The sequence below is a fragment of the Theropithecus gelada genome, chromosome 19 (genome assembly GCF_003255815.1).
Source record: "Theropithecus gelada isolate Dixy chromosome 19, Tgel_1.0, whole genome shotgun sequence".
Classification (NCBI taxonomy): Eukaryota; Metazoa; Chordata; class Mammalia; order Primates; family Cercopithecidae; genus Theropithecus; species Theropithecus gelada.
In genome coordinates this window covers 18,232,345-18,259,853 of record NC_037687.1, presented here as the reverse complement: position 1 = coordinate 18,259,853, position 27,509 = coordinate 18,232,345, and the positions used below count along the sequence as shown (strand labels likewise).

The 27,509-nt window shown below is 58.4% G+C and overlaps 1 protein-coding gene across 4 annotated transcripts in view; it reads right to left on the bottom strand.

Moving 5' to 3' along the window:
- Positions 1-1,323: 1,323 nt before the first annotated feature.
- The window catches only part of KLHL26 (kelch like family member 26), a 33,816-nt gene continuing 7,630 nt past the window's right edge, over positions 1,324-27,509 (bottom strand). Inside the window, exons 2-4 of one of the 4 annotated variants that reach the window (XM_025368954.1) lie at positions 11,847-11,944; positions 7,182-7,364; positions 1,324-4,221 (exon numbers count right to left, since the gene is read on the bottom strand). In XM_025368954.1, the coding sequence (XP_025224739.1) occupies positions 2,640-4,221; positions 7,182-7,364; positions 11,847-11,896 (1,815 nt within the window). In that variant the 5' untranslated portion in view covers positions 11,897-11,944 and the 3' untranslated portion in view covers positions 1,324-2,639. Of the gene's footprint in view, positions 4,222-7,181; positions 7,365-11,846; positions 11,945-27,213; positions 27,242-27,509 lie in introns of those variants that run through there. The other 3 variants (XM_025368956.1, XM_025368955.1, XM_025368953.1) reach the window with 3 other exon arrangements.

The window sequence follows — 27,509 nt, the reverse complement described above, 5'->3', positions numbered from 1 at the left end:
CATGCATGTGCAGGCGTGCACGAGCACGGCCATGTGAATGTGTGCACTGCAGCATGCGTGTGCAGGTGTGTGCGTATGTGTGAGTGTGCGCAGGCGTATTCTGCCTTTCTCTGAAGGACATAAACGTTCACAAAGTGAAGATCCAAGCCAGTTTCTGCTAAATTAAAAACAGCTTTTTCGTGTTTAAAGTTTACAATACGAAAAATAATTTTCCTTTCTTGGGGGGATGCGGGGGGAGGCTGAGGGAGGGGCAGGGGGCCCCAAGAACATTCCACGAACCGGCCTAGACGGTTATGCACAATCGATCCGGTTAGATACAGCAGCACCCCCGCCCTGGGCCGGCGCCCCTGCCAGCTCGTTGGGGACAAGATGTTCTGAGGTGTGAGCTGATCTGGGGGACTTGCGGCTGGCAAAGCTTCTCACTGCCCCCTGAAGGGGCCATGCCTCCAATGGGGAAGGGTTCTCTTTGAAGGAGCTCAGGTCGGGGGGAGGGGCTGGAATGTTCTGGTAAGTCCCGAGGAACTCGGCTTTCATTTTGATGCCCCTGACAGTGTGGGCTTCTTTTAGGTTCCCAACCATGTTCTTATTTTAGCACTGCCCACCCCCTCAGCCTCTAGTGTTACCCCAGCCCCGATGGCTGCCACACAGGAGCACCAGGCATGCAGGCGCAGTGACTTATGCACATCCAAGCGTGTGGGATATCCCAGGGCCTCCCCTCTAGGAAGGCCGTCCGGGAACATCAGGCTTTCTCTGCTAACCTGCAACTGGTAAGTGGCCTGCTCTGGGCAGCCCGGTTCATAGTTTGGCCGGCCACGATGAGAATAGGGGGTTGAAGGCTCTTCCAAAGTGCCAAGGTGGGCTGGGTATGGTGGCTCATGCCTGTAATCCCAGCACTTTAGGAGGCAGAGGCAGGCAGATCACCTGAGGTCAGGAGTTCAAGGCCAGCCAGGCCAACATGGTGAAACCCCGTCTCCACTAAAAATACAAAAATTAGCCGGGTGTGGTGGTGTGCATCTGTAATCCTGGCTACTTGGGAGGCTGAGGCAGGTGAATCGCTTGAACCCAGGAGGTGGAGGTTGCAGTGAGCCGAGATTGTACCACCGCACTCCAGCCTGGGTGACAGAGCGAGGCTCCATCTCAAAAAGAAAAACAAAAACAAAAAAAAACACAACAAAAAACGCCAGGGTGAAAGTCCTGGTCACACTTCCTGCCGCCTCTGCACCCCTGAGCCAAAGCCCAGCCCCCTGCCAATTCCTCTGCAAGGCTGGAAAAGGCTGAGGCGGGGGAGAGGAGCCCCCAGACACGCGGAGGACACACGAGGAATCTGTGACCAATCAAACCCAAGCCGCACAAGCTCAGTGCTGGGCCGGCTCCATCTCTTCACCATAACATTTTTATTAAATAAAGGCAAATATTAGGAGACGACGTCTGCTAAGATAGGAGGTTAATTCTCTACATGGTGAGTGGGTCACAGAGACAAGACATCAATCGTCTGTTAGCAGCGAGAGAGACACTTCAATTTGCCCCGAGAGTACAAATCCCATCTATGAGACAGCAGTGCTGGCTTCTTTAAAAAAAAAAAAAAAAGTAAAACCAATCAAAAAGAAAAGGTTTAGAGGTTCACACATTGAAACAAATGTGGCCAGAGATGCCACAGAGCCCTTGAAGGGAAAGGCCTCACTGCCGGCTCAGTAGCAATGTTGACCCAAAAACAGGGCAGGCTGGGGAGTGGTGGGGCGTGGAGGGGTGGAAAGGAGGGAGGAGAATAAAGACACCCCACCAGACCTGCGGGAAGCAACACTGTGGGATTCTGAAGTTCGCGTCCCCCTCCAGTTGTGGGAAGGAGACCGCCCAGCCAACAGGGCAAATGTAGAGGGCCAGGATGTCTCAACCAGTTAAGGCCCCACAAGATGCCTAGTGCCAAATGGAAGGTCCAAGGCCCGTAAAGATCGTTTCTAGGAGTTGATATGGTTTTTCCTCCGGAAAGCAGATGAAGACAGAAACTGAGGCATGACCAGGGCCTCCCCTCAGCAGCTTGGAATGGGGGAAGGAGGATACCCCAGGGGAGGCAGACACGTGCCCTCGTCCTCCACCCTCTCCAAACCAGGGGCTTCCAAGCTGCCTCTCACTGCTCCTGGAAGTCCGTGTGTTATGGAGGTTTCTGGTGAGTTTATTTTAAAAACACGCGCGCAGGAGACTTGGAAGGAGGGTGAGTCACATACCACTGACTTTGGGTTCAATGTTGATGAGCTCACATCTGAATGTCTGAAACTGTGGGGCTGGGAGGCGGCAGAGAAGTGAGATGGAGCTGCACAGGGACCCCCTGGAGACCTGAGATTCCACCCACCAGCCCGCGGGGACTCAGGGATGGGGGGCAGGCGAGGAAACCACCCCGGGGACAAATTTGCTACCACCACGTCTGACGCTTTGCGGGCAGGCTCCCTCGGGTGGACTTAGAGCCAGGATCTGCTTTGGGAAGGAGGGAGGGACCCCTGGGAGGGGGGCCTAGCAACGCAGCAGGCCCCTCAAGGGCAGCCCGGGCGAAGGGGGGGCACTGGGGTTCTCAGGCAGACGTGCACTCGCCAAGCCCCACTTGGAGACAACATGCGGTCAGGCCAGGGTCCCAGGGGTCTTGGGGGCTACCTCCTGGTCCCGGCCCGGGGCAGCAGGACAGGGGCACAGGCTATGCCCGCGAAGGACTCCGGGAAGTGCAGGTCCCGCTCCCACTCATCGGTGTCCGTGTTGTACACCTGTACGATGCCCGTGACGTTGTTGAGCCGCCAGTTGTAGCCCCCTACGATGTAGATCTTCCTCTCCAGCAGGCAGCAACCGGCCTCTGACTGGCCAGCCCGCATGGGGCTGACGCTGGTCCACTGGTCCGTCTCCGGCACATAGTACTCCACAGCCAGCACGTCGAAGCAGCGGTCCACGTGGTCCATGCGGCCCCCAAGGGCATAGATGCGGCCGCCGGCGCCCACCATGGCGTGCAGCACGCGGGGCTCGCTCATGGGCGCCTTGAACTCCCACTGGTCAGCCACGGGGTCGTAGCAGTGCAGGGCCTTCTTGTCCTCCACCGAGATCCCGTAGCCACCCGAGATGTAGAGGCGGCCCCCTGAGGCGGCCCCAGCGTGGCCCCAGGTACGGCGCTTCAGCGAGCAGGCGTAGCCCCACTCGTTGCGCCGGGGGCAGTACCGCTCCACGGAGGCCAGGCTGCCGGCGCGGTTGCGGCCGCCCGTGGCGTACACCATGCCGCACAGCACGTTCAGCTGGAACTGGATGCGGCTCTCCTGCATGGCCTGCAGGCGCAGCCAGCGGTTCAGGTGGGGGTCATAGCGGTAGCAGGCGTCCACTGCGCCCTCGCCGCTGCGGTACTGCAGGTGCTGGCCCCCGGCCACGTACACGAAATTGTCCAGCACAGCCACGCACGTGTGGCTGCAGCCTACCTCCATCTCCGTAAGCTCGCGGAAGTGGCGGGCGCCTGGCTCAGGCAGCTGGTAGACCTTGCTGCTGACCGAGCGGTCGCTGTCGGTGTAGGGTGTGCCGCCGAAGGTGACCAGCGAGGGCACATCCGAACGCACGGCGGTGCGTGGAGACTGCATCTCGTGCTGCCGGAAGGGCAGCACCTGGTAGTTGAAGGCCTCCAGCAGGTACTGGCGGCACAGCACGTCCTCCACCATGATGTCCAGCGTCTGCACGCTGTCCACCAGCTCAGACGACTGCATGAGCGGGAAGCGGATGTGGCAGAGCACATGGCTGGCGCGCGGCCGACGGGCCGGGTCATGCTGCAGCCAGCGGACGGCCGCGCGAAACAGGTCGATCTCGGCGCAGCTTTGCAGCCGGTTGCTCTGCAGGAAGAAGACCAGGCGCTCCAGCGGCAGGCGAAGGAAGTCTTCCTCCTGGGCGATCTGCAGGAAGTGCCGGAAGGTGAAGGCATCCACTGACTCCCGCAGCGAGGCCAGACTGAAGGTGGTGGCCATCTGGCCAATGTTGAGGCAGGTCTCCACGCTCATGGCCGCCTTCAGGAACTCCTCGCACAGCTCCACCACGGGCAGCATCTGTAAGAACACAGCCGCGCCCAGCACGTCCTGCACACAGTCCAGGTCCAGGGTCACCTCGGCGCTGTAGGCGAAGTCAATGATGTGCCGAAGGCCACGGGCTGACACGCCCTTCAGCTCGATGACATCCTGGCTTGCCTCCCGCATGCCGCCAGTGAACATGGCCCTGGAGGGCAGAAACACAGTGTGTGGCTCACAGTGGCTGAGGGGCGTTATGGCCAGCCAGGAATGATCTGGCCTGGGGAACAGTGGCCCCAGGACACAGAATGCAGGGCACAGCCAGCAAGAGGAAAGTAGGTGGACTGCTCATTAAAAACATGCAAAGGGGCCAGGCGCGGTGGCTCAGGCCTGTAATCCCAGCACTTTGGGAGGCCGAGGCGGGTGAATCACGAGGTGAGGAGATCGAGATCATCCTGGCTAACAAGGTGAAACCCCATCTCTACCAAAAATACAAAAAATTAGCCAGGCGTGGTGGCAGGCACCTGTAGTCCCAGCTACTCCGGAGGCTGAGGCAGGAGAATGGTGTGAACCCAGGAGGCGGAGCTTGCAGTGAACCGAGATCAGGGCACTGTACTCCAGCCTGGGAGACAGAGCAAGAGTCAGTCTCAAAAAAAAAGAAAAAAACAAAAAAACATGCAAAGGCCGGGCGCAGTGGCTCATGCCTATAATCCTAGCACTTTGGGAGGCCGAGGTGGGTGGATCACCTGATGTCAGGAGTTCAAGACCAGCTTGGCCAACAGGGTCAAACCTTGTTTCTACTAAAAATACAAAAAATTAGCCAGGCATGGTGGTGGGCACCTGTAAACCCAGCTACCTGGGAAGCTGAGGCAGGAGAATTGTGTGAACCCAGAAGGCGGAGGTTGCAGTGAGCTGAGATCATGCCTCTGCACTCCAGCCTGGGCGACAAGAGCGAAACTCTGTCTCAAACAAACAAACAAAACATGGAAAAAAAAAAAAAGGTTTTGAATCCCACCCAAGCCATGCATCTTCCTATAAACAGCAACTCCCTGCTTGGCCCCTCTGCAGGGAGCCCTGCCCCTGCCCCTTCATGACTAGTTCGTGACTCTCGTGTTGGAGCTGCAGGAGCGGTGGCCCGGGTCAGCCTCACCCACAATGTGCCTAGCAGGGGGGCAGTTGGAGGGGCCAGGTATGGCAGTGCAGGATGAGAACACACCCTGTGGCTCTGGGGACAGATATGCAGCCCCACCTGACACCTGAGCTCAGGAGCTGCAAGGCCAGTGCTCTGGAGGTGCCGTGCACCACAGTTCAGCCCTCACCTGCTCACTGACCTAAGCAGGCAGCTCTGACATGCCCAGCCTGAGTCTCAACAACCATCATGTGAAGAGGGGAAGGTAATGAGGGTCCCCAGGAATGGATCCCCCACCAGGAGACTGTGCTGGGGTGACTGCTGTCTCCAGAGACAGGCTCAGGTGGTCAGGGAAGTGCCTCCCACCCAACAGCTATGTCCCCAGCCTCCACTGAGACCCAGCTCCACCTTCGTACTGCTCTGGGAGACAGAACATGAGAGGGGGAGGTGACACAGGCCCCCGTGAGGGAGGGCAGTGGGGAGGCACAGGGCTCGAGGTCACAGTTCCCCTACAGCGTTTAGGGTGTTCCCCAGCAGAAGAGGGGAGAGCACCCCAGCTCCAGGGGAACGGGTGGTTCCTTCCAGGAGGTGCACTGGCATGGCATAGCAACTCTCACTCCGGTTGGTGCACCTCCCCTGATGGCTGTCTGAGGAGGACGGAACATCCCTTGTGCATTTTGACCCACAGAGGACTGTCCCCTAGTCTTGCGCCTCATGTGAGCCAGGTTCAGGGCTACAGGGGCAAAGACAGCTACCAGGGTGCTGTCTCTGGGCTGCCCACTGACATCTGCCCAACGAGCCGCTCTTCAGCATCTCTGAGCGGGCCAGGAGCAGGAACTACACTGCCAGCAATCCAGACCCTGCCCTGTTTGTCCCCACGGGTCCCCGCTGGCCCTTGGGCATGATATGATGAAGGCAGAGGCGGTCGCGGGCGACAGGAGGGAGCTTTGCCTTTTAAGGTCTCGCTGGCTGTAGTGCCAGCACAGGGGAGCCTTTAAAGGGCATGGCTGGCTGGGCTGGCCCACCCGTCCCCAAATCCAGAATAAAAATAGAAGCGGCGCCCCAGTTGGCTCGGCTGCTGCAGCCCCCACAACAGCCTCATTGAGCCCATGGGGCAGGCGGCCCAGGCCTCGGGGAACGTGCGGCTGAGTGGCACACCTGGGCTGGGGCCTGGGAACCACCCCAGGGCGGCCCAGCTCTCTCTGGCAGGGTCACTGCCTGGCAGGAAGGAGGCTCACCTGCCGGTCACCCAGGGAGGGAGATCACCCAGCCCTGCAACAGCCCCCAGCTGGTGAGGAAGATGCACCCCCCACCCCACAGCCCTGTTCTGTGGTGTTCTCACTTCTGGCCCGGCCACGGCACAGGGACAGACAGACCCTCGTGCCTGCCATGGCCTCTTCTGTCACATGGGGGAAGTGTCCACAGCTCAGGGCGACAGGCAGGAGAACTCATTCGGGCCTCAGACACAGCCTGGGACACAGCGTTGGCAGACACAGGGTCCCTGCGGCCCTTGATGCCCCTCCAGTCCCTCAGCTGTCCTGCTCCAGGTGTCCTGAGGGGATGCCCTGAGGGTAGGGGCTTGTGCCCATTTCACTCTCTCATCCCTGCTGGATCCCAAGGCCTAGAATAGTGCCTGGCATACAGCAGGCATCAAGTACAGACAGATCGGGCCAGGCGCGGTGACTCACGCCTATAATTCCAGCACTTTGGGAGGCCAAGGCGGGCGGATCATGAGGTCAGGAGATCGAGACCATCCTGGCGAACATGGTGAAACCCCGTCTTTACTAAAAATACAAAAAAATTAGCCAGGCGTGGTGGCGGGCGCCTGTAGTCCCAGCTACTCGGGAGGCTGAGGCAGGAGAATGGCGTGAACCCAGGAGGTGGAGCTTGCAGTGAGCCGAGATTGCATCACTGCACTCCACCCTGGGCAACAGAGCAAGACTATGTCTCGAAAAAAAAAAAAGAAAGTGGGTGCCATCTGCCCTGTCCCTGTCCCCACAGGCAGCTACCCCTTCCAGCTGTCCAGGGCCAGCGCTTACCTGAAGTAGTCGCTGCAGGCGGCCAGGACAACCTTGTGTGCAGGAAAGGCCTCTCTGTTGATGGTCAGCACAACATCGAGGAGCTGGCCCTGGGCGCGGAGGGTGGCCAGGCCCTGCAGGAGGCTGGTGCTGTGGCTGGGTGCCGAGAAGGTGCACTTGAGGGCCCCGTTCTTGTCCGCCGTGCTGTGGGGAGAGCAGAGGTGGGGACACAGCCCAGAGATTCACACACACACTACGACCTTGAACACAACACTCAGTGCAAGAAGCCAGACACAAAAGGCCGCACTGCGTATGACTCCGCCGACGCAAAATGCCCAGAACAGGCAAATCGGCAGAGACAGGAAGCAGATGGTGCCACCAAGGGCTGGGGGAGGGGAGGGGCGAGTGACTGCTGATGGGGTGGGGTCTCCTTTTGGAGGGATGAGAATGTTCTGGAACTAGATAGAGGTGGTGTTTGCACACCACTGTGAATCTACTAAATGCCACTGAATTGTCCACTTTAAGACAGTTTTATGCCATGTGAATTTCACTCCAATAAAAAAACCAAAGGACACATGGGAGCCTTCTTGAGTCCCCTGCAAGCCCCGCCACAGCCCCTTGCAATCCAGAGTATACGAGCCCTCTGTGGCAGCCCCCACTGCCCCTACTGCCCCCTTGTCCCCTCTTCTCCAGCCCCACCAACCCTTTGCAATTTCATTTGAGAAAACTGTTGAACGGATCAATGAATGAATACCTTAGGAGCCATTAACGCACCACTTGTTCCTCAGAACACAACAGGGGGTGGACCCTGGTGCCACCTCCAGGGTCAGTTCCCTCCAAGACCCTCACCCCCACCGGGCTGAGGCACCCTGCTGTGTCCTCATGGCCTCTGCCCTCTGGAATTTGCTCTCCCATTCCTGGGACCCACGCCTGCCCGTAAGCGAGGGCCAGGAATGCGGGCACTGATCTTTCCAAGAAAGCGGGAAGGCTCCTTGGCCCCACTGCCAGCCAGCCCCAAAACCACAGTGGGCATTAAAGAGCCAAGGTCAAACACAGGGTGCACAGTGGGCAGTCAGTCAACATAGCAGCTGCCACCAGAGGGCTCTGACCTCCCCCTCAGGCCACCCTTCCAGAGACCCTTGGGAAAGGGTGGGTGACCAAGACAAATTGCTGGGGAGAGGGGCTGAAGGGCCAGGCGCTGACCACAGGCCTGCAAGGCACTGCAGGCAGAGAAGTTGCCCAAGCCCTATCCCTGCCTGCAAGGCGCTCCATGTCCTAAAGGGTGGGGACACAGCACGGAGGACCCAGTGTGGGGCCTGTGCTCAGTGGAAAGCCTTTGAGTCCCTGGGGAGGCAGGACATATGCTACTCAGAGCCCAATGCCACGGTCATCTGGGCTGGCCAGGAATGCTGCAGTGCCAGAGCACCCCTGGCACCGCAGGGGTGCAGTGTTTGCCACGGAGGGTGGGGGTGCAGCCTTCTGAAAGCTGACGAGGGCAGGGAAGGAAAGGGGTCCAAATGCATCCTGAGACTCTGGCTTGTCCCCGTGGCTTTTCCCCTGCCAAGTGGAGGGGACACTCACCTTTACTCCTCCCTTCCTCCCCTCCCCACACATCCGCCCCAATCGCACTTGACCAGGCTGCTGCGGTGAGCCAAGCCTCGGCTCTTTTTTCCCTAGACCCATGACAGATCCACAGTTCCGAGGCTTGTGAGGAACATGTCGCAGGCTCATGGGCTGCCCTCCCCTGTCCAGCCCCCCCAACAGGGGTCCAGCACCTGCCTGGACATCTCCAGGGGCAGGGTCTTGTTGCTTCCCATGAATGCCACGCCCTCTCACCGACACCCTGCGAGAGGTGTCCAGGCTGCCTGGGGCCAAAGCCGCATCCTGCATGTGCCTCTGAGTACCCTCAAGGTGACCACGTCTCTCCTTGTCCCCAGCTTGCCTCACTGGCTTTGCCAACTCCTCTTCCCTGCCCATGCATGCAGGGATGCAGCGTGAATGAGACAAAGTAGGCCCCGTCCTCATGGGCATGTGGTCCAGGCAACGGGAACCAAAAGAGGTCAGATCACCCAGAATCAGCTTCGTGTTGCAGCTGTGGCAAGGGTTGTGCCATTGGGCTCCAGGTGACTCCTGCGTCTTTCAGTGGACACTTTTGTCTCCCAGAAGTATGCATGGGCCTTGCCAGCCTTTGCCATTTTGCTTTTGTTCTGGTTTTTTCTTAAACGTTCAAGGAGATTTGGGGGGAGGGATGGGAGGACTTCTTGTACCTCCTCTAAAGCCCTTGGAGGCAGGTGTGCATGTGTACATTTTCATCAGAGGAAACGAGTCGCACTGGGGCAAGTTCATCATGGGGCCACTCAGTCCTTAGGAGCATATTTACCATGCTCCTCCATATATAAAGAGCATCAATAAATCAGTACAAATTAGCCAGACATGCTGGCGTGAGCCTGTGGTCCCAGCTACTTGGGAGGCTGAGGTGGGAGGATCACTTGAGCTCAGGAGGTGGAGGCTGCAGTGAGCCATGTTTGTGCCACTGCACTCCAGCCTGGGCGACAGAGTGAGATCGAAAGATGCACAAAGAATGTGGGCTGATGGTTCCCAGGAAAGCAAGCAGAGCTGGCTGGAAGGATGTAAGAGTCAGCCTCGCTTGCAGTCAGGGAAGCACACTCGTGGGGGGTTTATGAAGCAAGGTGACCCCCGGGAAGGCAGCTGGGTAGACCCAGCAATACTCTAAAGGTTCATGTCCTTTACCCAACAACTCCATTTCTGAAACTTACCCAAATACAGTCTCTAGGGGCCACAGACGAGAAATAAGCTAACCACCCTTAGAGGAGATATGCAGAATCACAGCACCTTCCAAGAGAGGGCTGCCCTATAGCTGGGTGAGGAGGCCGACGCATCCTGGGAAGATGTCGCATCCAGGGGATGACGTCAAGGCTGCAGGAGGAAGGAAGAGGCAGAGTGCACACAGTGGGATGCTATTTGGGCTCAAAGTGCCACACATATGCATCTGCCCATGAGTGCACAGAACATACCTGGAGAACTGAGAAGCTGGACAGAGAGAACCTCCCTCTGGGGAGGAGAGGGGCCGCTGCCCTGCCCCCTGCTGTTCTGATGACTGAGGAACAGGAAACCAGGGAGGTGGGCCGGTGTTCCAAGCATGGGATCTCTGGGTTCCCCAGCAAGCGGAGAGGGTGCCCAGAACCCAGAAGGCAAGATCAGTTCAGCTGGCTGGCAGGGCATCTCAGAGCAGACATCAGGGGCCAGCAGCCTGGGCCAAGCCAGCTCTGGGTAGTGGGAACTCAGCAGTCACTCAACCACCCAGGCCTCAGCTACAAAGCAGGGGCAAATGACCATCCAGCTCCCCAGCCCCGGGGCCACTGGAGGATGAGATGAGCAAACGCAGAGCCCTGGGACCCAGGCTGCCACCAGCACGTGACGACTACACACTCGGAGAATTTGGATGCTCCCATCTGGAAGTTAGGACACCCCAGGCCCAGAAAGCAGGGTGAGGCCCATTCACTGCTGGTTACAGGGCGCAGGGCCCACACTGGACCACAGAGGGGAGGAAGCAGCTTGTCCTCCCCAGGCCTCCTCCTCGTGCCCTGGTGATGCCTGACACGTTCCACATGGCTGTTTCCTTCCTCTCATCTTAGGGATGGGACAACTGTCCCTGAGGCCCCTGACGTCATCCTCACTGCCGCCCCTATGAAGCCAAACCCACCCCGCTGCAGGCCCTCCTGGGGAACTCATGGAGGGAGGAGGCCAGTAGGGGCAGGAGTCCCCCAGCCTGGACAGAGAAGCGAGACGCAGCCTGGGCGGAGGTGGGCAGGCGGAGGAGGAGGGAGGGCTGGGGCCAGGGCTGATGACTAAGGTCCTCTCCAGCCGGCCACTGGGAGGAGGGGAAGGACCCATTACTCAGGCCGGTCCAGACAGGGGGCGGCCGGCATGACGGGGCCACAGGCCCCCAGGAAGGCGGTGGCCCTGAGCTGGTCCGAGTCTCCAGACGGCCACTCAAGTCACGGTCACCCGCACGTGAGTCATCGGAGCCAATGCGTCAGCAGCCTCGGCCAGGGCCGTCTCAAGAGGCCATTGCTGCCCGCCCTGGCTGCACCCTCTGCCCGAATCTGGCCTCTGAGTGGCCACACGCCCCCGCTACAGGCCTGGCCCAGGCTGGGGGCCATTCTGACACCCGCTTGCCGCTGTATCCCCTGAGCAATGTCATCGGGGACCCTAGCCAGGCCCAGGCCTGTGCTGGACCCGAGGACACGCCCAGGTCTGCCCTGGCGACACCACCCCTGCTTCTCTCAGATGTCCCGGTGCAGGGGTGTGCTGGGGCTGACGTCCATGGAGCCCGGGTAGGGTAAACTCCCCCAGGTGGACCGCCTGTTAGGGGATTCCCGATATCTCCAAGGGTTGCCCGGGGACCACCTGCTTGCTACTGACACACTCTGTGGAGGCTCCTTCCCTCCCCACACTGGTCCTCCGTGGGGCCCTCGAACCCTTGCCTGAGAGTCTGCTCTGGGGGAACCCAGCCCAAGGCAGGATGGCCACGTGGGGGAGGTCACAGGAAGCTCAGAGTTACAGGGGCTGCGGCCAGGCGCCCTAGTGATGAAGCCTCGTGGGAGGATTAGGAGCAGGGGGAGGTGGGGGCTGCCTCGGGAGCCAACAGTGAGGGGCACGCACCTGTCAGAGCAGGCGCCCCTCCTCTGGCCCCGGGCTGGCCTCATCTCCATGGTCGGCTTCCCAATACACGAGGAGCGATCCAAAGCCCCAGAACGGTTCTTTTCATTGGAATGTCCAGAAAAGAAAAAAAAAGGCAAGAACAAGAAAGAATTTCATGGAAACATTTCTTTGGGGTTTTGTAAAATCCTTTCCCACCCCCACGCGGAGCCCAGTGCTTGGGCCAGAACGGAGCCTGCCGGCATTGCCCCTGACAGGCAGTTCTGACGCCCATAGTCCCTCACTTCCCCTCAATGAGGAGAGCACTTCCACTTTCAAAGCCAATTTTGGTTTTATTGTCCATGTGGCTCGAAGGAGCGCAGCAGCGCAGCACAGCTGGTTGGCTCCCACCCCGGCCGATGCGATGCCGCCCCAGGGTCCCGGTGCATGGGTGGGGAAGAGTCTGTACTTCAGGGGACAGCAGGGGACATCAGGGCCGGCTGAGAAGCCACTGCCCACTCTCTAGCCTCTCTCCCAGCCAGTCCCAGGTCGGCAACTGGACCAAGACCATCCTGAGAGCTTTGTCTGAGATCCAGCAAGAGAGGGAAACAGAGGCTCGGAGAGAGAGTGGCAGAGACTTAGAGAGAGGGGACAGAGATCCAGAGGGGAACTGGGACCCAGAGAAAGAAAACCAGAACCCGGAGAGAAGGGGACAGAGACCCAGAGAGAGAGAAATAGAGTCAGAGATAAAGGGACAGAGACTTAGAGGGTACGGAGACCCAGAGGGGAACAGGGACCCAGAGAAAGGTAGACAGACAGAGACCCAGAGAGAGGGGGACAGGGACCCAGAGACAGGGAGACAGACAGAGACCCACAGAGAGGGGGACAGAGACCCAGAGAGAGGGAGACAGAGACCCAGGGAGAGGGAGACAGAGACCCAGGGAGAGGGAGAGGGAGAGACAAGAGGAGGAGAAAGAGACCCAGAGAGAGAGGAAGACAGAGACCTAGAGACAGGGAGAAAGAGACCCAGAGAGAGGAAGAGGGAGAGAGAGACCCAGAGAGAGGGAAAGGGAGAGAGAGACCCAGCAAGAGGGAGAGAAAGAGACCCAGCGAGAGAAGAAGACAGAGACCTAGAGACAGGGAGACAGAGACCCACAGAGAGGGAGAGGGAGAGACAGACCCAGAGAAAGGGAGAGGGAGAGAGAGACCCAGAGAGAGGGAGGGGGAGAGAGAGACCCAGAGAGAGGGAGACAGAGACAGGGAGAGAGAGACAGAGACCCAGAGACAGGGAGACAGAGACCCAGCAAGAGGGGGAGAGAGAGACCCAGAGAGAGAAGAAGACAGAGACCTAGAGAGAGGGAGACAGAGACCCAGAGACAGGGAGATAGAGACCCAGAGAGAGGGAGAGGGAGAGAGAGACCCAGAGAGAAGACAGAGACCCAGAGAGAGAGAGAGAAAGAGAGAGAGAGAGAGATAGGGAGAGAGGAACAGAGAGCCAGTGAAAGGAAGGGAAGCAGAGATGGTGGCAGGGGTGGGGGTGACAGCAACCTGGCAGTGTGGGAGGTGGTGTGGGGCTTGGATGCCAGAGCTGTGGGGGGCCTGGAGTCCCACCACCAACCTCTCAGCCTCACAGCCACCACCCTGCTCTCCAATCACACTGACACCTTCTCTCATGACCCTTCCCACCCACTCTGACCTCACCAAGCAGGCACAGGTCTTCACACGCAGCCTCGCAAATCCCCAGCAGCCGGGGAGGTCACAGGCTCAGTATCCTTCTCCAAGATGAGAACACCTCGGCCCAGCGTGCCCCCGCCCTCCCCCTACCCCTGGCCACCAGCAGCTGCAATCCTCGCTGGCTCTTGGGCACGTGCCTCGAGGGTAAAAGGTACAGAGAGGCAGGGTCCCACCCGTTCCACAAAGGCAGCTCCCCCAGCACTGTTGCCATGGTGACCACAATGTTTCACCGCACTGGGGACTGCTCCCAGCCCACAGGATGGAGTGCTGGGTTCCGGCACCTCATGCTGGCCCTCAAACACTCCGGCCCCCACACTCACGTCAGCAAGCTTTCCCATGGGACAGTTCAGAGGCCCCTGAGGCTGGGCCCGCCCTGCTTCTCCCCGAGACTGCCCAAGGCTACTTCCTGGGGTTATCCCTCCTGATAAGGGGCCGTCCCTTCCAAGGCACCTGCTGTTCTCTGCCTCCCTGGGTTCCTGTGGGAGTGGAGGAAAGATAATGGCTTCTGCATGGACAAGTGGGAGAGCCCAGGAGCGGGTGCAGGGCCCCACCGCAGTGTCCCAGCAGGCCAGGACACTCAGCCACTGACAGACCCAGAGACTGGAACAGAGGAACAGAGATGGGGAGACAGAGACTCAGAAACAGAGGGACAGAGACACAGTGACAGAGACAAAGAGAGACCCAGAGACAGAGACAGGGAGACAGAGACCCAGATATGGAGACACAGAGACTCAGAAACACAGAGACTCTGAGACAGGGAGACAGAGATCCAGAGACTCACAGACGGAGACACAGACGCAGGGACAGGGAGACAGAGACCCAGAGACGGAGACACATACCCAGAGACAGAGACCCAGAGACTCAGAGACAGGGAGACAAAGACTCCAACCACACTGATACCTTCTCTCATGACAGAGACAGAGAGACACAGACCCAGAGACAGCGAGACAGAGACCCAGGGACAGGGAGACAGAGACCCAGAGACAGAGGGACAGAGACGCAGAGACAGAGACCCAGAGACCGAAGGACAGAGACCCAGAGACAGGGAGACAGAGACCCAGGGAGAGAGGGACAGAGACTCAGAGACAGGGAGACAGAGACTGCAGCTCAGGGGCCGCCGGGGTGCAGCTGTGTCTCCCTCCAAAACTAGCTTGACATGCTAGTTTTCTCCGATATCCTCACGAATCATTTCGAACAGGAACCCCGCACTCCCCCTCTGTGCTGGGAGGGCAGGCGTGCTGGGCAGGCCAGGCAGGGTCAGAGCCACCCTAACCTCGCAGCCTCCCCACCCACCCACCCTCAAGCCTCCTCCAAAAGCCCCGCGCCACTGAGGCAGACAGGGCTCGCCGTGAGCTGCGCCTGTTGGCCCAACTCACAGCGTCCTGCATGGATGCCCTCTGACTCCTGCGAAGGAGCCCTGGCCTTCCCCTTCCTCCCAGCCTCCTGATCTGGAGCCATTCCCTGTCTGTCTGTCCTTGGCTTCAGCCTGTCTGTGCCTGCTGGGTGGGGACAGAATGACAGGAGACAGGGCATCTGGGAGTGCCTAGCAGGAGGCCACTGTACCACCTGGCACCCCCAGACAGCCCCCAAGTGACGGCCAGGAACGCCAAGGCTCAGAGAGGGTGGCAAGCTGTTCAGGGAGGGCAGGCAGGCAGGTTTCAGAATCCAGGATCAACTGGAAAGGACCACCACCAATGACCCCAAGGACCCAGTGAGGTGGCAGGAGACACTCCCTCCTCTCAGGCTCTGCAGGTTGAGAGGTGAAGCCCACAGAGCTGGGAGCAGAAGGCTGAGGCCCGCCCACCCCCATCCTACAGTTCCCCCGCAAACCCCACTATGAAGCCATGGCAAGCTGCGTGGCCTCCCGTTCCCTGAGCCTTGCTTAAACCTTCCCGAAGACAGGGGGTCAGAGGTGCAGTGCTTTGCAAGCTATCATCTCAGGAGCATGGGGGCATTCTAGATGAGGAAGTGGGCTGGAGGAATGGGTGGGTGGATGATGGATGGATGTGGCCACCTCTCACCCGCTCCTCAGGGGTCACCATAATAAGCCCAGTGCCCTCAAGGCCAGGTTGTGATCTCCTGCCCTAATCCCAGCCTCTGACCAATGCCACCGGGAGTCCAGGATGTGTGGGGCTCTGACTGCGGCTGATGGACAGGAAGATGCTATGCATAGCGCCCCTCATCCTGGCCTTGCCCAACTCCAGCCACTTCTCAAGGCCAACAAGAAGTCCCACCATCCAGACAAAGGCCCAGAAGACAAGGGGGTGTTCAGACCCCACCTCCCTGACCAGCTGCAAGCTCTCTGCCTCCACAGCACCCCTCCCATCCTGGCTCATGTCCAGATGACAATGCTGGGGTGTCCCCATCAGAACAGCCTTCACTGACCAAGGGAACACCCAGTCTGTGCAATCTTGGCTCCTGGCCCACCTTCTGGCAGGCAGTCTCTGAAGGGGCACTGCTACCATCCCATCTTACAGATGGGGAAATCGAGGCACAGACAAGTTCAGCCACTGACCCAAAGTTATACAGTAAACAGAGAGGGGGGACACCAGGCTTGGCCAAAGGAGGCCTTCCTCAGCCAACACATGGGTGCTGGTTGGTCTCTCCCTAGCCCCAGGTGGGTGGGCCTCTGATCGTGACCATCACAGATGGGGAGACTGAGGCTCAGAGGGCTAAGACACCTCGCCAAGGCTCTGCCTGAGCTGGGAGGATGGACATGGAGCTGAACAGCAGAAGAGCAAGACGGGCTTTTCAAGGCCGGCCCCAGGCAAGAATGTGGATTTACCCCACTAGTCCTCCAGCTACTCTTCAAGAGAGGGAACCCCACTCTGTAGATGAGGGGGCAGTGCCTGCCAGGTCCCGCTGGGAGAGCCTCGGTCTACAGCTCATGAGCCACCCCATGTCCCTGATCCCCAATTGGGCCGTTTTTGTCTTCCCTGCTCCTCACTCCATCTGCCACATCATCTGTTTCCAGCCTGTCTCCCCACAGCTGAAAGGGGAACCCCATGGAAGCTGGGCAGGCAGGGTTCTGTCTCCTGCAATGTCCTGGTGCTCACCGCCATGCCTAGCATATGGCTGGAGCTCAGTCATGCTTGTCAGCTGGATAGGTGGACAAGCAGTCAAGTGAATGGACAGGTAGATGGATTGGTAAATGAGTGGGTGGATGGGCGAATGGTGGATGGACAGATGAATGGGTGGGTAGATGGGTGAATCGGTGGGTGGATGGGTAAATGGGTGGGTGAATGGATGGGTGAGTAGGTGGATGGAGGGGTGAATGGATGAGTGGATGGAATGGATGGGTGGAGAGATGGGTGGGTGGATGGATGGGTGGATGAAAGGGCGTGTGGATTGATAGGTGAGTTAATGGATGGCTGGATGGACAGATGAATGGATGGGTGGATAGCTGGGTGGGTAGATGGATGGATGGGTGAATAAATGGATGAAAGAATGGGTGGATGGGTGGATAGACAGGTGCATAGGTTGGTGGATGGGTGGATGGATTGGTCGGTGGATGGTAGATGAGTGAATTGGTGGATGGTGGGTAGATGGAAGGGTGTCTGGATGGGCAGGTGGATGGGTGGATGGATGGGTGGTCAGATGGTGGATGAGTGGATTGGTGGATGGGTGGGTGGGTTGGTAGATGGACAGTGGTAGGTGGGTGGATGCGTAGATGGAAGCGTGGCTGGATGGGCAGGTAGATGAGTTAATGGATGAGTGGATGGAAGGGCAGGTGGGTGGGTGACAGACAGACAGGCAGATGGATGGGTGGGTGGGTGGGTGGATGAATGGGTGGGTGGATAGATGGAAGAGTGGGTAGGTTGGTGGGTGGGTGACAGACAGACAGGCAGATGGATGGGTGGGTGGGTGGGTGGATAGATGGAAGAGTGGGTAGGTGGGTGGGTGGGTGGATGGGTGGAAGGGCAGATGGATGGAAGAGTGGCCTGATGAAAGGGCAAGAGGATGGGTGGATGGATGGGTAGGTAGGTGGGTAGGTAGGTGGGTGGGTGGGTGGATGGATGGGTGGATGGATGGATGGATGGAAGAGTGGACTGATGGAAGCGCAGGTGGATGAGTGGATGGATGGGTGGGTGGGTGGACAGGTGGGTGGATGGAAGGGCAGATGGATGGGTGAGTGGATGGAAGGGTGGACTGATAGAAGGGCGGGTGGATGGATGGGTGGGTGGGTAGATGGAAGGATGGGTGAGTGGGTAGATGGAAGGGTCAGTGGGTGGGTAGGTGGGTAGATGGAAGAGTGGGTGGGTGGGTAGATGGAAGGGTGGGTAGGTGGGTAGATGGAAGGGTGGGTGGATGGAAGGGTGGACTGATGGATGGGTGGGTGGGTAGATGGATGAGTGGGTGGGTAGATGGAAGGGTGGGTAGATGGAAGGGTGGGTGGGTGGGTGGGTAGGTAGATGGAAGGGTGGGTGGGTGGGTGGGTGGGTAGATGGAAGGGAGGGTGGGTGGGTGGAAGGGTGGACTGATGGAAGGGCGGGTGGGTGGATGGGTGAGTGGATGGATGGATGGATGGATGGTTGGATGGGTAGGTGGGTAGATGGAAGGGTAGGTGGGTAGATGGAAGGGTGGACTGATGAAAAGATGGGTGGATGGGGGCAGGTGGGTGGATGGGTGGTTGGGTGGATGGACAGGTGGAGGTATGGATGGTCAGGTGGGTGGGTGAACTGGTGGACACAGGAGTGAACAGGTGGGTAAGGAGTGAGTGAGTGGCAGACAGATGAATGGTGGATGAAGGGTGAGTGGATGGATGGACAGATAAATCCGCGTCTTTGCGCTGGGCCTTCCCTGAAGAGCCCCTGTCTTGTTCTTCCTGCTCCACATCCATCCTCCAGAATCAGGCAGAGCCTTGGTGAGCAGTCTCAGCCCTCTAAGCCTCAGTCTCCCCATCTGCATCATGGTCATGATCATAGGGCCCACCCACTTGGGACCATGAAAAGGCCAAAAAGCACCTGTGTGCTGGCCAAGGAAGGTCTCTGCTGGCCACACCTAGTGTCCCTCTGCCTCTTGTTTACTGTGTGGCCTTGGATGAGCCCCTGAACCTCTCTGTGCCTCAACTTCCCCATCTGTAAAATGGGATGATAGCCGTGCCCCTTTTCTAGGCTGCCTGCCAACAACAGAGCCAGGAACCAGAACTGCACCACCCCAGCTGATGGCCTTGCACAAAGTGGGCACTCCCTCGGTTCGTGGAGGCTGTTCTGATGGGGACACCCCAACACTGTGGTCCAGGTACAAGCCAGGATGGGAGGGGTGCCGTGGAGGCAGAGAGCTTGCTGCTGGCAAGGGAGGTGGGGTTTGAAGGTGAGTGGATGGGTGAGGTGGCAGGTGGATGGCTCCCAGGTGGCAGCACTGGGCTGGAGCCCAACTCTTTTTTTTTTTCTTTTTTTTTTTTTCTGAGACGGAGTCTGGCTCTGTCACCCAAGCTGGAGTGCAGTGGTGCAATCTCAGCTCTCTGCAACCTCCGTCTCCCAGGTTCAAGTGATTCTCCTGCCTCAGCCTCCCGAATAGCTGGGACTATAGGCGCCTGCCACCACGCCAGCTAATTTTTGGGTTTTTTTTTTTTGTTTTTTTTTTTTTTGAGATGGAGCCTCCCTCTGTTGCCCAGGCTGGAGTGCAGTGGCGCCATCTCTGCTCACTGCAAGCTCCGCCTCTGGGTTCATTCTCCTGCCTCAACCTCCCGAGTAGCTGGGACTACAGGTGCCCGCCACCACGCCTGGCTAATTTTTTTTTTTTTTTTTGTATTTTTAGTAGAGACGGGGTTTCACCGTGTTAGCCAGGATGGTCTTGATCTCCTGACCTCGTGATCCATCCGCCTCATCCTCCCAAAGTGCTGGGATTACAGGCATGAGCCACCGCACCCAGCCAATTTTTGTATTTTTAATAGAGACGAGGTTTCACCACATTGACCAGGCTGGTCTCAAACTCTCGGCCTCAGGTGATCTGCCCGCCTTGGCCTCGCAATGTGCTGGGATTACAGGTGCGAGCCACCGCACCCGGCCTGCTGGAGCCCAGCTCTTATCTTAGCTCACTGCTTGTTCCTCTCCATGTGACCTCCTGGCCCGAGTCCTAGTGCATGTGATCCTTTGGGATCCACACGAAGCCTGCAGCGGGACTCTCCTGCACATCCAGTTTCTGGGCCTTTGCTCATGCTGTGCTCTGTGCTCAGTGGCCGAGCCTCTTGCCTTCAGACCCTCCCCTCTCCACTGCACTCCTGAGCCCACCAGCATTTCTGCGCTCAGCCCCTCTGCTGCCTCCACCCCAGAGCCTTCTCTGCCATGGCCTTCCTCACCCTCATGGCCCAGTTGGGTGCCCATCCAGGGCTGACGAGTGGGCAGGTTTCGGCCTGAGGCTTCCCTTTCCCATTCCTTCCCACTGAGGGGAGACTGCTTCTGTGACAGCCCATCCCCCGACTTGGTCCCACTGCGTTGGGCCAGGAGCAGGGACCACTTGAATGAGCAAATCCCTTCACTCTACAGTTCAGGCAAGTAGGTACATGACCGCACAGCCCCAGAGCACTGCTTGGAAACCCAGCGAAATTCCAGCACTGCTGAAATCTAGCATCTCGGGGTGGCAACGTGCTGCAAGGCAGCCCACTCCACTGCCTCCACTGGCAGGACAGGTGTTGAAGCCCCAGAAGGGACAGGGCTGCCACACGGCACTGCTCATCCCCAGCAGAGCCGGGCCAGATGCAGGCACTCCACAGCTTAGCCCAGAGCCTTCCAAAGACAACACAAATTTCAGTGTCAGAGGAGATCTGTCATGAATATCTTCATTTTTGGGGTGTTTACCATCCCTCGCCTCTTCTCATAAGGCCCCCGTTTTCCTCAGGAACCTCCCGTTCTCTATTCTTAGCCCCAGTGTTGGAGATCAGGCAGACCCCATTGCTGGGCTGAAAATATGGATGTGACGCAGACTGGACAGAGGCTCCGGGGCCCCTGGTTGTAGGGATTCATCCTGGGATGGGGACTTGGGACTTGGCCTTTCTGATCCAATCAGAGCCTTCCCTGGGATTTTTGCTGGAGCCACCAGGATGAAGGGTCACCTTCCCAGTGGTGTTGGCGGGCTAGAGGAGTGGCAAGGTGAGGTCCCCTTTCTACCAGGTGGGCAGCACCCAGACAAGAGGAATGGCAGGGCTGAAAGAAGGGAACCACAGACTCCAGCCTTCAGACCTCGCACCCCAAAGTACCTAAAACCGGTGTCTCCTTGCACTTTTTAAAATGTGAACTTCGAGTCTTTAACTGACAACAGTGTCTTGGGTTTCTGGCTCTCTCCACCAAGAGGGGCCTCGGATGTCAGGAGCCTCAGATCCGTCCACAGCATTCCAGACGAGCCTCTGGAAAAACCGCTGTGGCCTTAACACTTTTCCAGCTGCTGCCTCTCCCTACAGTGCACACGAGCTTCCTACCCGGGCTGGGGGGCGAGGAAGCCCCGCTGAGGGCCATTCTGAGGGCGAGTGGGCGGTGGCCATCCCCAGCCGCAGCCCCGCCTGTCTGTGACAAGACAGACGGCTCCACTCCGTCCGCCACGACTCCCAGAAAAGGTCAGCAAGCTGCCCGCGCCCCTGACCAATGCGAAAGTTCAGCAGCTCTAAATGCTAACAGACTGGAGGCGTGACTGAGGCTGGAACGGCAGAGGGGCCCGGTGCCATCAGCCTTGGCGAGGAAAACATCACCCGTCATCTGTGCAAGTGACTCACGTGGAGTGTAAACATTTGTGTGCTCCTGACCCCCCGCTTCACACGACAGAGAGCCACGAGGACCCGAGGAGGGGGAGCCAGAGGAGAGACCTAGAGAAGCCCTCCTGGGACAGGACGGACTTCACCAAAAAGAACGCACGCTTCCAACTCGAACCTCAGTCCTGGAAGTTTTTCAGAGAGGATGACTCAGGTTGATAGCAACAGAGAGGGTGCCTTGGGGGTCCTCTGTGGGGCTCCCCTACGTGTCTGTCACCTCACAGTCACCTTGACACTCCTTCCACCCCGCTCCGGGAAAATGTCCCGCTCTCAGCTCCAGTAACAGACGATCTGGGTGATCACATGCCTCTCTGCTCTGCCTCCTTCGGCAGACTGCCTCAAATTCTAACATCCCGTGGAGAGCAGAACTCTCCGGATATCCAGCCCAGACCGCTCCCGCCCGCCCGAGTCCGTCTTTGACCCCTGTGGAATTTCACAGTTGTGGCGTCAGTAAACATCTTCGGCCTCGATCCTCGGGTGACCCCCCTCCAGGCCTTTACAAGCCTGAAGGTCCACCCCTCAAGGTCTCCTCCAGGCCCAGCCTGTTCAATTCCGGAAGCCCTTGCCCTCGCAGGAAAGGTCTGTGATTCCCCCAAGGTGCCGGTTACTTCCTCCCGGATCACAATATTTTCAGTGTGCACCGTGGTGGTGCATACAGAGCGATCAGGCGCTCCGCTGCGCGGTGAGGGGTCTGAAATCACGCTGGACATGCACCAAAATCCGCTCTGCAGAGGAGGAATGCTAGGGAATTGCTGGCGCTGCCGTTGGAGACGAGTCCTGTGAATTCTGTGCGGCCCTCTCCGGAGAGACATGTGGAAGGGGCGGGGTGGGGGGCAGGAAGGGACTGGAGGCTGGGGTTAACAAGTGTTAAGAGAGCAGGTCCGCACAGCTGCAGAGCGGCTACCAGAGGAGGAGGGCGGGGCTGCCGGCAGCAGGAACCCAGTGGGCTTGGCCCCCACTTCCACTTCAGACAGCTGGACGGGGAGAGAGCGGCTGTCGTTTGCCGCCTTTGCTTTAACATGCAGGGCTCAGGTTTTGCTCACTCACTGAAGACAGCACATGGAAAATGGTACGGTGCCCTGGGCTCTGTAACAGGGCCGGTTTACTGACAACACGCCTGTGAATTTCTGCTGCTCTGCCCACACCCTGCTGCTTCAATGAAGCGAAGAGGAAGAGGCGGATGACCCTCGGCCAGCCTGGGCATGCAGAGCTATGCCAGGAGGCTTCCCCTCCGGTATGCGTCGAAGACTGTGCGGGGTGGGGTACTCACTGGAGCTGTACTCAAGAGCATCCACCCTGTGCCAGCAGCTGTGCCAGCACCAGGACCACCACTATAAAGAGAACCGATAAAGCCCTGCCCTTGGGGAACGCACATTCTACAGGGACATGGGTCCTCAAGCACAGAGAATGTACCGTGACGGCAGGGCGAGCAGTGGCGCCACGGCGGACACAGTGGCCAGGCCCTGAGGAGACAACACTTGAGCCGTGCAAATCGCTGGGACAGGACATTCCAGTGAGCGTGCTTCAGAGCCCAGCAGAGCCATCAGGACTGCGGAAGCTCAGGGGCCCGGCAGGTCACATCAAGAAGCAGATTTTGTTCTGAGAGTGAGGGAGCCACTGGCAGGTGTCTGGCGGTGCAGTGAGGTGGTCTGATGCCTGCCTGAGGAGGGTCCCGCTGGCTGGAGTTGGGGATGACGCCCAGGAGGGGAAGAGCCAGGAGTGGCTCTGAGCTGGGATGGGGAGGAGACGGCAGGAGGGGCTGGCTCCAGGCTGAGGCTCGAAGGTGGAACCCACGAGAGATGCTACCTGGGGACCTCCCGGGCAGCTGCAGCCAGACTGAGGCCTTCTCTCAGGAGGAGGGACATTCCCAGGACTGGGACCCGCTGGTGGGAAGACCTGAAGCCCTCAAGGACTGTGGGAGCTCCAGGTGGCACGAACCCTGAGCAAGGAGAGGCATGAAGGGCTTTTCTGGAACACAGGCAGGGCTGCGAATCCCCCAGGCCAGGTGGCGTCTCCAAGTCCCTTGCTTGTTGCAGGCAATACAGCCTCACAGGACCAAGGACAACCTGGACCTTCAGCCTGCCCGGTGGGGAGGAACCAGCCACCACTATTGGTCAGCATAAGCTCAACCTCCAAGCATCCCCAAGCCTGCGCGCGCCTCTCCATCCCTCCAGGGCCCACCTTGGCTGAGGCTCCCTTGTCTCTTGCCAGAGGGATCCTTTCTTTTCTAAGACAGAGTCTTGCTCTGTCGCCCAGGCTGGAGTGCAGTGGTGGAATCTTGGCTCCTGGGTTCAATCAGCTCTCGTGCCTCAGCCTCCAGAGCAGCTGGGACTACAAGCACCCGCCACCGCGCTCGGCTAGTTTTGTCTATTTTTAGTAGAGACTGGGTCTCACTATGCTGCCCAGGCTGGTCTCTAACTCCTGACCTCAAGTGATCTACCCGCCTCGGCCTCCCAATGTGCTGGGAATACAGGCGTGAGCCACCACACTCGGCCTACAGAGGGATCCTTTCAAAACAGAAGGCTGACCGATATGCCCCTCAACCAAACCCTGCCCTGGCCCCCTGGCCCAGCCAGCCCAGAAATGACCACACGATGTTCTCTAACTCTTGCTGGCATGTATGCGCCCCACGGGCAGGACCCATCTGTCCCATGGACCCTGCATGTCCAGCACCTGGCACGGGAGACACAGGAGACTGTGGCACCCACACAAAGGCAGAGAAAGGTGTGTAACAAATCCTGTCCACAGAGCAAAGAGCTGGGGATGCCGGGACACATGCTGCCCAGTCACCCCATGCCTTCAGTAGATCCCAACCGCTTCTTCCAGGATCCAAGGCCCCAAGTCGCTGAATTATTTCTATCTTTGTCCTTCCCCCTCATCCTCCTCTCTCCCTCCTCAGTCTCCTGTTCTCCATCTTTCTCCTCCTCTCTCCTCCTCGCTTCCTCTTCCTCCTCTTTTCCTCCTCCCTCTTCTTCCTCCTCCTTTTTCTCCTCCTCCTCTTCCTCCTCCTCCCTCTCATCTCTTCCTTCTCTTCCTCCACTCTTCCTCCTGCTCTCTTCCTCCTCCAGGGCCTCTCAACACCAAATCTAAAACATCCCCTAAAACCAAAGGGTAGGTCTCTCTCTCACACACACACACGCAAATATCAGAAAAAGGAAAAAACGAAAGAGCTGGAGTGAGGAGAAAGCCTCACTTTTACAGTGTCTGAGGAGAGATGGGTGAGATAAAAAGTAATCGCTGTGGGGGAGGTGGGATGACATTCGCACGGGCTCCCTGGAGATGGTGCGATTGTGGGGGAGGGTAATAAAACCTTTCTTCCCCAGTAACTATGGACCACGACAAGGAGGCCGTCCCGGAGGGCACAGCTACCAGGTGGAAACAGTCCAGCTGTGACGATCGCACTGTGCGATTCAGGGTGAAGTGAGTGCTTTCAGAGCAATTCCACTCCCAGAGCTCTCGGGACCTGCCAACAAGGAGGGGAGGAGAGGGTGGCCTCCCTCCCAGAGAAGGGGCTCAGCTGTGAGGGGCAGATCGAGTGGCCTGGATGTGGCCTGGCCTGCAGGTCAGTGCCCCTCTTGAGCTGGCCCAGTTCCACCTGCCCCCATCCCTGCTGAGATGCTCCCGCCCCCTCCCCCGCTGAGCTCCTGCTCCCAGGCCTGCTCCTGGCCGGACCTGCCCTCTCCAGCTCACGCTGGATGTGCTTTACTCTCCTGCTGCCCCTGCTGCTGTCCCTCTCACGGCCACCAAATCATGGCACTACTGTCTTCCCAAAAGCTCAAGCTGACCCTCTCCTTTCCTTGCTGACACACGCACGCCACATCAAGCCTTGCTGGCACCGATGATCCCCTCAAGGCCCATGCGGGCGTGGCAGGCAGGATGGCAATGTCCCCATCATAGGCGATGTCAGCACCGCCACAGTAACACTGATGAGGCACATGCAGCCTCTCCCCACTCATTTCCTCCCAGACACCCCCCACCTGGTGGGCCTAGAGCCCCATTTCCCAGATGAGGAATCTGTCACAGCCACACCCCACAAAGAGGGACCCACAGTCACCCATGGGTGTGATGAGACACCTCATGCCGCGATATCTGACCACATTTTCCAGGAGAAGGACTTGAGTTCACGTCTTGGAAGGGTCAAAATCCTCCTCCTAAAAGGGGCACGAGGTCGGACACGCTGGCTCATGCCTGTAATCCCAGCACTTTGGGAGGCTGAGGCAGGTGGATCACCTGAGGTCAGGAGTTCGAGACCAGCCCGGTCAACATGACGAAACTCTCTCTCTCCTAAAAATACAAACTAGCCAGGCGTGGTGGCGGGCGCCTGTAGTACCAGCTACTTGGGAGGCTGAGGCAGGAGAATCACTTGAACCCAGGAGGCGGAGATTGCAGCGAGCCAAGAACATGCCACTGCACTCCAGCCTGAGCAACAGAGTAACATCAAAAAAAATAAAATAAAAAAGAAAGGGGCAAGAGGCCAAAGGAAAGAGAACTTCCCCAAAGTAGCAAGAACCTCCTTGGAAAGCCACCTCTTCCCCCAGGTACTCCTAGCAGGAGCTGGGGGGCTGGACCCTTCCAAGGCCTCTGGGCTTGGTGGAGATGATCTAGATTGTGGAGAAATCTTCGACAGGCAAAGGCCACTCAGCCAGACTGACTGTGACGAACCCACCGGGCGCAGCGTCTCGGCCACAACTTTCCATGCAAACACTTTCAGCAGGCAGCAAAGCCCCTGGGCACAACGTCCCAGCCAGCCATCACTTCTTTTTTTTTGAGATGGACTCTCACTCTGTTGCGCAGGCTGGAGTGCAGTGGCACGATCTCGGCTCATTGCAACCTCCTTCTCCCGGGTTCAAGCGATTCTCCTGCCTCAGCCTCCCGAGTAGCTGGGATTAAAGATGCCCACCACCACACCTGACTAATTTTTGTATTTTTAGTAGAGATGGGGTTTCACTATGTTGGCCAGGCTGGTCTCAAACTCCTGACCTTGTAATCCACCTGCCTCAGGCTCCCAAAGTGCTGAGATTACAGGCGTGAGCCACCACGCCCAGCCTAGCCACCACTTCTTATGCAAACGCCTGAAGCCTGCACATCCCTCACCCAGATCCCCCATCTCACCCCCAGGAACAGCGTGACTCAGCGAGCCCGGGCCCTACCCAGACACCTCCAGGAAGCGTAGGCCAAAAAGCGTGGATGCCAAAGGTCCATGTGGGAGAGGCTGTGAGGCCAGAAGGTTCCTCCAAAACTCTGGTAGCCAGGTACCTCACAGTGACGGAATTTTAGCTGGGGAGGTGCAACTCCCCAGAGGGTTTGCCTCCCCTTGCAACACCCCAAGTGGCCCAGGCCTCCTTTCCCTCCAAGGAGTCTAGACCCCACGGCCCAAGCTGGGAGGAGGCCAGCTGGTGAACAAGTGTCCTTTGTGCCTGCAGCAAGGACCCCACCTCCTCTCCGTGCACCTCAGCCAGGGCAGCCCCACTCTGTCCATCCCTGAGGTTCGGCTCAGTCATTAACGACCATCTCTACTAGGCAACGGGTTTTTTGTTGATCCCTCGAGATAGGAAGGAAGGAGAATAAGCTTTTCTCTTTCTTTTTTCCCCCTTGGTTGCAGAAGACAGAAGTTGGAACAAACAAGTTATATAACGTTGGGGGCGGTGGGGGGTGGGGGAGCGCAGTCCCTCCTGGGGACAGTTTCTTGAGTTGTGGTACCGCTGGAAGGGCCAAGGGGAAGACAGGAACTGCCCCCGCCCCTGGCCAAAAGACAAAACCTTCGTGGGACAAAAAGGCAGATGCGGACGTTGCCTGGCAGGCTAGAAAGGCAGTCACAGAGACTAAGACCAGCCCCCAGTGCCCCCCAGCAGCCCCACAAGCCTCCCTGGAAAGGCCAAAGATCGACCTGATCCCATAGAAGGGAATTCCCACCTGCCAGACTGCAAGCCTCAGAGAGCAAGAAGTTTTTGCACACCCCCATCACTGCCTTCCTCCCTCTCTCTCGGCCACGTCTCTGGGACACTTCCTCCTGTGTCATTCATGTTCCAGGCACACAAGAGGACACAAGAGAGACAGGCTCTTCAACCTCAAGGCACTTGCAGAGGAACACAACAACTAACGTTAGGTGGTGACCAGCATGATCAAGAATATAAAACAAGCATGCGCCCCAGCAATTCCGCTCCTAGATGTGTACCCCAAAGGACTGAACATGAGTGTTTAGACAAAAA